At 39.7% G+C, this 12,696-nt stretch overlaps 1 protein-coding gene across 1 annotated transcript in view; it reads left to right on the plus strand.

Annotated features, from left to right (window-relative positions):
• The window catches only part of ITFG1 (integrin alpha FG-GAP repeat containing 1), a 187,008-nt gene that overhangs the window by 125,786 nt on the left and 48,526 nt on the right, over positions 1-12,696 (plus strand). The window contains exons 11-12 of the mRNA XM_032787061.2: positions 4,053-4,203; positions 7,648-7,756. Coding sequence (XP_032642952.1) covers positions 4,053-4,203; positions 7,648-7,756 — 260 coding nt within the window. The remainder of the gene's footprint in view (positions 1-4,052; positions 4,204-7,647; positions 7,757-12,696) is intronic.

Below are 12,696 nucleotides of genomic sequence, written 5' to 3' on the forward strand. Positions count from 1 at the left end.
TTCAACAGAAAAGCATTCAGACAACCAAGGAAGGAAAATGTAGGATACAGTAGTAAATAAGTTTCCCATGGTTTCCGTCCTATATGCCATGGGGTAAATAGTCAGTCTTGAACATATCATGCAATTCAAATCTGAAAAACCATCTGTCTTAAAAATTAGTATCTAATCATTTAGATTAAGTGATAAAACAGAATATTGTGGTTGGAAACTAAACTGGGAGAAAGCCTCTTCGTAAAATTTCTTGCAAAGTAACAAACATCCATTTACAAATGAATGTACCAAAAGACCATGAAAAAGATAAATTGAAACAATATGTTAGACTCGAGCTGTGTCACCATATCATATACTAGCCTTACCTGACAAGGTACTAATGTAATACATAAAGAAATTACAATATGCTGCCATTTTTATGATAATGAGCTGTGGTATTAGGTTTAGACAGTACAATGTCAGAAAAATTGCAGAGGTAATAAAATGGTGATGATTCATACTAGATATAAATGCAAAAATATTCTTGACTATTTTTAAAGAACGAAATTGTTAAAGGAGGCTCATAGTTTTATAAAAGTTTCATTAAAATGTGGAGTGTAGTAATAAACAAAGGATTGAGTCATTTGTTTTGTATAGGAAGTATTAATACATCAGGGAAGAAGGGGATTCGTGTAACCAATAGCTCACCTCAAATTGTCAGCTAAGAGAATGGTTATTTTTAAAAAAACAAAAACAAACTATTTCTGGATTTCAGCCTCGCCCTCAATCTTAGACATTTTGTTGTCTATTTCTTCCAGTAGATACTTGGTAGTTTCGGACTAGTCCAGGAAGTTGTAGGTCTTAGCCACATCCCTTTGGTAGTTTTTGTTTGTTTGTTTGTTTTTTACCAGATTCTTTGCTGGTGGTGTTGCAAGCAGAGCAGCAATTCAGTAATTCCATCTTACCCATTGCAATTGTAGCATTTAAATCTGTTTTGGGGGCAGCAACTAGCAAAATATTTCCCCAGAAATCATTCTTCTTTCCCCCAAAAGGGATCAGAGTTTCACTGGCATTCCTCCCCAAGTGGGCTTCTTTGTATTTGCTCTCTCAACTTTCTTTTGGTGGAGCAGGTTAAATGAGGCAAGCAGAAAGCCAAGAAGTGTTTGTTCATTAAGGAGACGCAGGCAGGACCGGCGCTAGAGTTTTTCGCGCCCTAGGCGCACAGCCGTTTCGCCACTCCCGCTGCTCCGGTGGAGCTGCTGCAGCCATTTCTGTGGAAGGTCCGTTGGTCCGCGGCTCCAATGGAGCTGCCGCAGCCGTGCCTGCGGGAGGCCCACCGGAGCCGCGTGGGACCAGTGGACTGTCTGCAGGCATGGCTGCGGCAGCTCCACCAGAGCCGCAGACCAACGGACCCTCCACAGACTCGACGGCGGCAGGTCCACCGGAGCCACCTGCCACCCCCCAGGCAAAATGCTGCCCCCCGAAAATCCTGGTGCCCTAGGCGATTGCCTAGTTCCCCTCAATGGAAACGCTGGCCCTGCTTGCAGGGAATCTTTATGACTTGTCTTTTCTTCCCTGGAGGAAGATCTGGGCTCTCTCAGGGTTGTGTTATGCCCTTTTCCAATTATTCTCTTTTCATCTTCCGTAAAGGTGATGCAGCAGTGGCATCGATGGCAAAGGGCATGATATTCCTACCAGGGGAATTGATCCCAAAATACACTGTACACAGAAAGAGGAATTTTTACGCTTCTTCAGCAGCCTTTAGAGCCCTCATTGGCAAGTGCATTCTTTTCTAGGCCATAATGTCCAGTTGTGGCAACCTAAAAAGCCTTCTCTCTCTTTCTCACATTCATACTCATATACACACAGAAGCACAACAAATTTAAGTCCATGAGAGAGAAAATATCCCTAGTTAATGCCTTCTGGTAGTCATCTGTGGATTCCGTGATGCTGCCAGTGAGAACCATATGAGTGGCCAGGCTCCAATTTTGGCTCGAAACCCTGGAAAATACTGACTTTTCAAAGAAAATCCTCAATCCACACCCCAAAATACTGACTATGGATGGTAGTCCTTGAGATTGGGGAAACACTCTTAGGTCACAGGAATTCACTGTGCTGTTTGTTGCTCTGTAAAATGGAGATACAAAACTTCTGTGAGGTAAATAGTAAGTATTATCTAATGTTCATGAAGTGCATCACAGATTGTCAAGCACCTTATAGCATCCCAGCTGGCTAGTGTGGCTTTGCTGAGCCCTTAATTCGAGTTCTACTAAAAAAGTCCACACAGGCCATATATTCAAAACATTCCTTTTTGGTGTCCAGTTTATTAAGTCCTGCACAAAGTCTTTCAGAAGAATCTTAAACTCATGAAGTCTTCATCACTGTTTCAGCTTGGCCCAGCCCCTCCTCCCTGAGGGTCTGTCCTCTCTTTAAAAGTTATTTTCTTTCACCCCATCCCAAGCTGGGGACAGCTTCTCCTCCCAGGGAGCGGGGGGTCCTGTCTTCCTGCTTTCTTAGCAGCACCTTTTGCCTGGAGTTTGGCCTTCTCCACGGGCCTTTCTTTCCCTTGCTGACTGGGCCCTGCAGGAACCTGCTTACTCCCTGAAATGTCTGTGGGCATCTAACAACAACCAGCAGCTTTTTCCCCTTTTATAAAGCCCAGGTGCCTTCTCTTAAGCCCTGTTGGGCAGCAGGTAATTAATATATGTGCGCACACACTCATAGAGGAGCCAGTCACCCTGTGAGAGACATGAATAATGCAGTGTAAACACCAGTATTGTCATCTATCAGTCTTTGACTAACAGCCCTGGCAAATAGTCCTCTCTATTGCTATAGTTGTCTACCCATTGTCTTTTTCCCTCCACCGCATATCATATCCAAATATAGCAAATAACCTGGTATACTGGCAAACTTGTAAGATCTTGTGAGCATGGAGTGAGCTGTGCCCCCACTCCCAATTCACAAACTTGTCTGGATATTGTTTTAACATTTTTTTAACTACAAACATCGGCCTTTTAGATTTTGTAGAAAGCTGCTGCTTTCTCCCAAATTTCAGGAGAAAACTTAGTGTAAACAGAGGCAGGGGGGAACTTTATAAGGCAAAGGTCTCTGTATTTGTTAAGTCTGTAGACTGATGATATTGATGAGTTTAGTAGCCAGGTTTTGTTCTCTTTGTTGTCTTATCACAACCTCACTGTATCATGTGTCTTTTTGGAGGATAGCAAATGTCTAATTCAGATTATTTCTATATCTTGTTTGTTATTGTACCATTGGTTTATAGAAGCTATTGTTTTAGAACAGTAATGAAAAATGTATTGATTAGGAAATTAGTGTAACCTTAAATTACTCTTAAATTAACCTTAAATTTGAACAAAAAGTTCCTAAACCTTAAGAGAATCATTTGATTCATAAAGTTATTAATATATTGATGCAAGGGTGGAGACTAATTTTCTTCATTTATGTAAAAGTAGCAACGAGTCCTGTGGCACCTTATAGACTAAAAGACGTATTGGAGCATGAGCTTTTGTGGGTGAATACCCACTTCATTGGATGCATGCATCCAACAAAGTGGGTATTCACCCACGAAAGCTCATGGTCCAATACGTCTGTTAGTCTATAAGGTGCCACAGGACTCTTCGCTGCTTTTACAGATCCAGACTAACATGGCTACCCCTCTGATACTTCATTTATGTAGTATTTCAGTTACATTTTTTATTAAAGGAAATATTTCAAGTTGGGCTGGACATTATCGAGCATTACAATATTTTTATTAATTGGCTTGGAAAATATCAACAATACTTTCTACTCCAGGACCAGGCTTCTTCACTCTCCCTTTAATCCTTAAATCACTTTAGTACAAATGACCTCTGCTCCAGGGATAAAGTGAAACAAGTTGTCTTTCAGGGAGATGGTTAGTAGTAGGTAGAGATAAAGTATCCACCAATTGTTAGCTTCTTTTTATTATAGTCGTTTTTCAAGAGGTATGAAGTTATAAATATTTAAGTAGGAGAGATTACAGATGAAATATAATATACAGACTTTCTTTATGTGGGATAAACTGTTAATGGCTTTTTATTTTACAGCAATCAGCAGGCATTTTTATTAGAGAATGTCCCATGCAACAATGCAAGCTGCAGAAGCGTACATCGTATGTTTAAAGTCTACTGGGAACTCTCTGATCTAAATCAAATCAAAGATGCTGTGGTGGCAACCTTCTTTGACATTTATGAAGATGTGAGTTCAGCACACTTCACTGTATTTCTGCTTTGAATTGCTATCTGCCCATTCCTACTTGAGCTTTCATTCTAAAGTACTACTACTTAGTATTTGACTAGGAAATCTAAAAAGCTAATGAGTTAATTTAAACAAGTCCGTTAAAGTTGAAGGGTAAGCAATAGAATTTATGAAAGAACTGCCTGATTGATACACTAAGTGATACAAATACCTTGAATAGATTCATGTTTGTTAACTTTTTGGCATAATTTTTTTTACATTTATACGAAAAAGGGGGTTCAGCAGCCCTTTGATATTCTTATCACTAGAATGAAAAAAAAACTGCTCATTCTATGACTAATTAACCAAAATACCCAAATATTTACAACTTTGTTGATTGAAAAATAATTTATTTCTCTATTAAGAGAATTTGGCAATTAATATTAAATCTTAGACCAAGTAAGCTCATTGCAGCATTGTACTCCAACTACAACCACCAGAAGTACTCTATCCAACCCCTAGTGACTGTTGTTTTAATCCTTCTGTGTGCATTTCGAGAAGCACTCAGACCCCTCTCTAGCAGGGACTCCTTTCCTCCCATTACTATTACCTTTGACAAGCTCCAAATCCAGTCACCCGAACCATCATACTAAACTACTCCCTACATAAAACATACAGTGATATAAAACACATGATCCCCATCTCAATGCCAGGCCTTCCTTAAATTCTACTTCCTGTCAGACTTCTAAACCTTCAGTTATCTCCATGCCCTGATTAACTCTGAGTCCCAAAACTAACCACAGGCTATCTTTTGGTATACTCTCCATCTGACCCCTAAATAATTGCCCATTCCATCTTTCCTAGACCACAGACTTTCTTGGAAGTAAGATAGGATTCCAAGGGCTATAGGTGATTGTCAATTTTTGCTGTCCTCTAAGTTTTGGAAAATACTTTTATTTTACCTAATAATTTAGATTGAAATAAGTACTTTAAAATATCATTGAGTGTAAAGCTGATAACTACTTAGCACGTGATATAATTCCCATTAAACATAACGAAGGATTCAATGGCATTGCACATTACATGGCACTTTGTACATAATATTGTCTGCTGACTAAAGCAGTGCAAAATTAGGTTTTGGATTTTCTTATCTAACACAAATTTAGGTCAAACCTGAAACTTTAGCTCAGTTTGCAAACTTAGCAAGTATTGACCTGAGCCCAATTTCAGGTAATTAGGAGGCTTATTTGATTTTGATTGCAAAGCAATGAAAATCCAGCTGTTTCACATACAAATTTTGGTATTAAACTCCTAATGTTCGGTGTCGCTTGTAATAAAAGATCTGATTTTTAAAAAGGTGTGTCCCTAATTACTTGGGGAATGGCCTGTTAGGTGCATAACTGGCCATTAGTGCATGGAGTACATGATTTGCATATGCAGTCAAAGTACACGTTTTTGTGCTTTGTGAGAACTCATTTTTGAAAATCTAGGTTTCTGATGTAAATTTTACAATCTGCCCTAAACAAGGTAATTTGTAATTTACACTTATTTGGTGGACAGAGTAGTAAGAGGGAGTAAAACCCTTGTCCCTGTGTGGATCTATTAGGTCTCCCTACATCATGGCTTAGTCACAGGAGGAAAAGATGGGGCTCTACGTTTGATCTCCCCAGGGAGTAGGCAGAGTGTAGATCTCTCTCTCACCTCCATCTGCTTGTCAGTGGTGCAATAAGTTTCAGAGCTTTAGTAAGTTATTTGCCCCTTTCCCTGTCCCTGACCTCCCAAGGTAAAGCTTGTGCGCAGGGAACATGGAAGTAGCTGTAAAATTCCTTATCTGGTTTTCTCCTGGGGTGATGCGCTTTACACAGGGTTGAGCGTTAGACACCGTCAAGCCTTAGAAAACAAATCTGTTTCAATCAGAGACAGATGTGTGTATAAATTGTTGTCTGTAATTGATTAAAAAAATTTAAAGTGACACTTCCATTGTTACTGTACCTAAAAATAGAGTACTTGAAAACTGACTTGTAAGTCTTGAATTCATGATTTCATAGGACACCATTTTTTAAATTAGATTTTTCTTAAAAAGCTTATTTATAAATAACTCTTGACAAGTTCTGAATAAGTCCACATAATTGGAGGGCATTTTATCTCCTCAAGGCGGTTATGTCTGATTCCCAACTGTTACTCTTTGCTGTGTCTAGAATCATAGATGAAAATGGTTTTTGTAACTTTATCTTCCTTTTCTTTTTAAGTAACTCACTTGGGGATATTTAGTTACATTAATATATACAAAAATGAAACAACAAATTATGCAAGAAAATCATGGAAGGAAACCAAAGCAGAGGGAGTCAACCTTGCTACCTTTGAAAGCCATTCTTTCAAAGCTATTTGGATATCCGGTCATTTGGCTCCACAACAGTCACTGAGCCAATACACCTTTCAGACAAGATCTGCTGGGGTAAAACTATATATTATGGTTTTGAGTCATTCTGATCTCCAATTTCACTCCTTAGAGAGCTTTGACCTGAAGGCAGAGATCACCGTCCCTTGTTCAAGTCAAGTGTCAGCTGCTGGTAATTCACCCAGCCAGCCTCTCAACTCAAAAGTAAAATTGTTCTCTGTAGAGTTGACATGGTGACATAGTGTTTGGTGCTTATAGACAGAGCAGTTTCATGAGTATCTGACCAGCGCTTGTGCTTTGAAAGTTGCGTAGGTAGTAAACCAGTTAAATTAATTCACCACACAAAATTGAATGTTTTTATTTTTTCTTTAATTTTTTGATGTGTCCTTGCAAAGATTAGTTTAACAAAAACATTACTAGAATCAGGTATTCTTCAGGTAGATATGTTTTCAAGCTAAACTGATTGTGTCAGCTGTAAAAAATAAATAAATAAAATCTTTGGTTACATGTTGGTTTATATATAACAGATATTTAAAAACTCAACATTTGCCAACTGATACTATAGTTATTCCAGGTATTTCAGATATTTTTTAATAGTAGCCACTTTATATGCAAATAGTTAGAACACCTCAACTTATGTTGAGAACAGAGTTTGCTCATACGCAAACAGAGTTTGGAAGAACGTCCCTTTGCTGTTCTACAACCATTGGGCTCCAGAGGGAGTCATTTTCAGCTGTCCAAGGTGCACATGGCTTTGAGGAATGGATATGTCAAGGGGGAAAGTTGGTCAGAACTGTAAAAGGGGTTTTATGGTCTCATTTGCCCCTCTCCTTTGACTTGGGATGAGAGGTTGGAGAAGAAAACTGATTCTATTATGTTACATGTAATTATTTAATCTAGATGATTTAGAATCTTAATATGAAATCAAAGTTGTTTGGTGTCTTATAAATCTCACAAAGCACATAAATTGAGAAATAGTTTCTCTCTTCATGAGGATTTATGTTTACTGTATTTAGATGTTATTTAGCTTGCTAGTTTATTCTAATCTTTTGATCTTTTCCTCCCAGGGAATCTTGGATATCATTGTACTAAGCAAAGGCTATTTCAACAGTGAATTTGCCATCCACACATTAAAGAATAACTTTGAAGCAGATGCTTATTTTGTTAAAGTTATTGGTAAGTGATCACCATAAAATCATATAAAAATGGAAGTATTCATGAAAGCAGTATGAATACTTTAACTATTATACTAAGTGTGATAATGCAAGAAAAGAAAAGCATAGTTGTATTAGTATATCAAAAGTACTGTATATATTCATTCATCAGCTGAATTTTTTTAGTAAAAAAGGGAAGTACCAAAGAAGGGGGTCGGCTTATGAACAGGTATAGAGAGGGAGAGGTGGAACACAACCCCTCCCCGCAACAGAGGGAGCGAGGAGAGGCAGTACAGCCAGCAGTCAGAAGGGAAGAGGCGGGGCCAGCGTCTCTGCGCTTCTGGCCACGCTGCTGTCTCCCCAGCCTCTGAAGCAGCTGCAATTCCGAGGCTGGCACCACCCATCCTGCTGGAACACGCTGCGGCCGTGCAACCTGGCCCAGCCTGCTGGAACATGCTGTTGCCTTACCGCCCAGTCTGACCCGCAGGAGCAGGCTGCAGCTGCACTGCCCAGCCTGCCGGAGCAGCTTCAGCCAGGCCAGAGACATCCTCCGCTGGCCTTCCCCAGATAAGGTGGGAAGGGATGGGATGGGGAGAGTGTGCCTAGAGGTGGGGTCGTGAGGGGGTGGTCACAGGGGTTACTCCCCTGACTCCCAGCTTCTCCCTGCCCCCAAAATTTTCCCACCAGTTGCTGCTCCAGCCCGTCAGGGTAAGCAGCTGGCATGCCGGGACACTTTGTTTACTTAGGTTCACCTCCGTGCTTGCTGATGCTCGAGGTAAACAAACCATCTCAGCTCACCAACAGCTTATCCTGATGGCCCGGGAGCCAAAGTTTGCTGACCCCTGAATTATAGAGAGTCGGCTTATGAATGGGTCATACAAATGTTCTATTTTTACTTATCCATCTTGTGGGGGTCGGCTTATAAATGAACCGGCTTATGATCGAGTATATATGGTAACTATTGCAGATGAAGAATTCTAAATATTATACAGAACTCTGACAGGTTATTTATCCTTTTTATCTTGTTTTTCTATCTTAATTAATTCTATTATCTGCATTTAAAAGGTCACTATCAAGTATTTCAAACACAAATTTTGACCAACTGTATCTTAAAATAATATATGCAATACACTCCAAGTCAGACAGACAATCTTCACAGTGGGGCATGCCCCATGTCCATGGCATATCAAATCTTCACTCTGAGCCTGTGCTTAGGCTTGCCCCTTAGAAGGTACTCTCCAGAATTCTCTTGCTCCAAGTGGCACAAGCAGCAGAATCCATCTTTTCCTTTATAGCAGAATTTTCACAGAACTTTTAAGATTCTTAATTAAATTTTTCTGCTTCTTCATTAGCTTCAAAAGTTTTTTCAGAACTGCTAAACTCAAAAACTTTTGAATTTCTAAGGAGAATTTGAAGGACAGCATTGCTTGTTTCTTCCTTTTCCCCACTCAAAAATTGCAGACTGAGACAGCAGGCTGCAGGAACTCAACTCCCAGCTGGCTCGTGGGCAAGGTCCATACCAGGACAATTGAGCAAGCTGAAGTTAAACTTGACTCCCACCAGCATGTGAGTAAGGTCCGTGCAGAGACAATTGAGCAGGCTGCAGCAAAATTGGGCCCCCAGCTGGCCTGTGGGTATGGTCCACACTGAGACAGCTGAAGAGACTGTAGAGAAACTGGTTCCCAATGATCATAAAGGTGAAGTCCGTGCTGAGACAGTTGAGCAGGCACTTAGAAGCTTCCCTCACTGACACCAGGCCAAAATCGGTGACTTGTGAAACCCAAAACAGATTTGAAAATATTCTTCTCTTATATGCAAAAACATAAATTAGACTTCTATGTTTCCCCTAGTATAGTTAATTTCCTTAACATCTAAAACAGTGTAAAGAGTAGCAAAAACCCCTGCACTTGGATATTGGATGTGGAATAGTTCTACCTTTAACAGGTAATGATGGATTTCAGAGACTGTAGAGTAATCCAAAAATAATTTGATCAAGATGGCATACGTTCTTGGTGTTGGTCCTAAGAAATTGTTTTCTTTTGTGTCAGTTTTTAAAACAAATTTGGAATGTTAGTCTGTAGTATAGAGAGAGACCTTTCTATTTTATTTTATTTTTTTTGGTGAGGGAACCATTCATAGGCAACTGTGTAATATCTTACCTTATTCAGTATATTATGCGAGGTGGTAGGTGAGGCCAGTGCCATCAGTATACAGATGACATATAGCTTTATGACTGTCATTCAGCTTAGATATATCTTTTTTAGTGCCTGGCAATGGCTAGGACTGGGAAGAAGGTTAGCTGGTTAATCACAGTTTAGAGAAGGATATGGTTATGTTTGTCGGCTGAGGAAAAGAACAAGAAGAAGTGATAGTGATGCTTGATTTGAGGGAGAGTACCTGTCATTTGTCACTCAGATTCGCAGTTCCTGGAAGCTCTTGTATCCACACTACTGGGTGACAAGGCTATGCCAACCTAACCCTCAGGTCAACAGAAGAAGCTACTGTCACTCAGGGAGCTGGTTTTTCTACAGCAACAGAAAAACCTGTTCCGTTGCTGTAGGCTACATGTATGGTATGCAGTTAAACCACTATAACTGTGTCAGTACACTCCCTATAGTATAGATACGGCTTTAATTGTGTTTCCACCTATATCTTTGGCCTTCCCCATCCATTGTTATATGGGCTCCTCTCGGCTCTCTTTCTCTCCAAAAGAACTGAAAGTACAACCCCTGTAACTTCTGCTTTTAGTTGATGACACCCCATTAGAGGTGTGCTTGGAGCTTATCTTTGATCAGTTTTCATACTATAGCAGTAACTTAATTTACATCAGTGCACCTAGTTAAACACTGCACAACAAATTAGTTTAACTTTGTGAAAAAGTATTTCATTCAATGTAGTATATAATTGTTTTTACACAACAATTTTACTTCCCCTAGATTCCAACTATGCAAAAATGTAAATTAAATTATGCTTTTAAGGATGTACTGGGAAGTAGAAATTTTAAATTAATGATACGCCCTGTAAAAAGCATATTTTTTGTTTTTCTTTTAAAGTGGTATTTGTGTTTCTTACATCTTAAATTGCAGACCTACTGAGCAATTTTGTAGAGTCAGAATTCCTCTGAAAGATGCACAGATTTGGCACCAGGTTATTAGAGTGTTGTTATTTAATCAGAGTGTTTTACATGGTTGAACCAGCCTTAAGTCTTGGCACAAGGATAAAGTATGCTCAGGAAAGATGATGATGGAGGTATTAAGGAGCAAAGAAAATAAAAAGTGAATGAGATATTAATTTGCACTCTGCTGATGAAAGTCTTGACTTCTTTTTCATAGTCAGCAAGATATTTCCTCAATCATGTGTCTCCCCAACCTGTTACTAAGAGAGATAGAATATTGACTTTACAGCACTGTTTAAAGGGGCAACTTAAAAATTACACTTCTGTTCAAGTAACACTGAATGCTACTATAAGTTAAAGAGATTAGGATGGCAATTTTTTTTATTAAGTTTATTTACTATGCACACCTTGATAGCACTTTGTATAGTCAGTTTCACTGTTTTGCCTGAGTGTTCAGTCAATTCCTCGTTTATCTAGGTTTTTCACTCAGCAACAAGAAAGAAAGAAAAATCTTGAAGGAAAACATTACTGTAAAACCACAAAAATTGGCAGGATGTCCAAAGTAGGTTTATTTTCAAACTCCTGTTCACTTTGGTTTTTTTAACTGAGTTCATTTCAAGTTGGCAAACTTAGAAAAAAGTTTCAAAGTTACTGAGAGTAATCTGACGACATTATCTGGCACTAATGTGAGGCAAAGACCTGTGATTTTGAACACCATATTTCAAAAACTAACAGTTTGTCTTAAAATGAGGTGGAGGGAAAGGAAATGCAAAGTTAAGGCAGAAACTCTAGTCTGCAGTGTTGTGCTGAAAGATTGTAGTGCCCATGGTATGACGATTAATTTTGTTGAAATTTGGACAGTATTTAAAAGAAAGTGGAGGTGGGATACAAGACTGGCTTAGAGTATAAGGTCCAGGAGATAAATATATTGCACTGCTCTGAATATACATTCATAGTAGTAAATATTTTATATTAGGGATGCATAGTACTGTAAAAATATAAGGGAAGATAGTAGGAAAAAAATTTGTATTGAGCACTGCATTAGCTAAGTTTAATGGAATGATAACTTTTTAAAACTCCACAGGTGCTCTGTGCTTTACCTCTGCATTAGTCTTTACACTGGGAGTTCCAGTTTGGGAAGGATTCTCCCAGCAGCACAAACTGAAGAAAACAGTCATAAGGCTGCATTCCAAGGACCCTTTCACAAGCCCTGGTGAAGGGAGCATCCTGGTTGTGGGGATGGGAACAGGAAAGGCAGTCAGGGACTAAGGGTATGTCTATACTACGAAATTAGGTCAAATTTATAGAAGTCAGTTTTTTAGAAATCGTTTTTATACAGTCAATTGTGCATGTCCCCACACAAAATGCTCTAAGTGCATTAAGTCGGTGGACTGCATCCACAGTACCGAGGCTATCATTGACTTCCGGAACGTTGAACTGTGGGTAGCTATCTCACAGTTCCTGCAGTCTCTGCTGCCCATTGGAATTCTGTGTTGAGATCCCAATGCCTGATGGGGGCAAAAACAGTGTCGCGAATGGTTCTGGGTACATGTCGTCAGGCCCCCCTCTCCCTCCCTACCTTCGTGAAAGCAATGGCAGACAATGGTTTCATGCCTTTTTTCCTGGGTTACCTGAGCAGACACCATACCATGGCAAGCATGGAGCCTGCTCAGTTCACCATCACCGCACGTCTCCTAGGTGCTGGCAGACATGGGACTGCATTGCTACACAGCAGCAGCTTATTCCCTTTTGGCAGCAGACAGTGCATTACGATTGGTAGCCATCATCATCATACTCCTGGGTTCTCTTTTAGCCGATCTTGGTGAAGTCGGTATGGGGCACCTGGG

Source organism: Chelonoidis abingdonii, chromosome 19 (genome assembly GCF_003597395.2).
Source record: "Chelonoidis abingdonii isolate Lonesome George chromosome 19, CheloAbing_2.0, whole genome shotgun sequence".
Classification (NCBI taxonomy): Eukaryota; Metazoa; Chordata; order Testudines; family Testudinidae; genus Chelonoidis; species Chelonoidis abingdonii.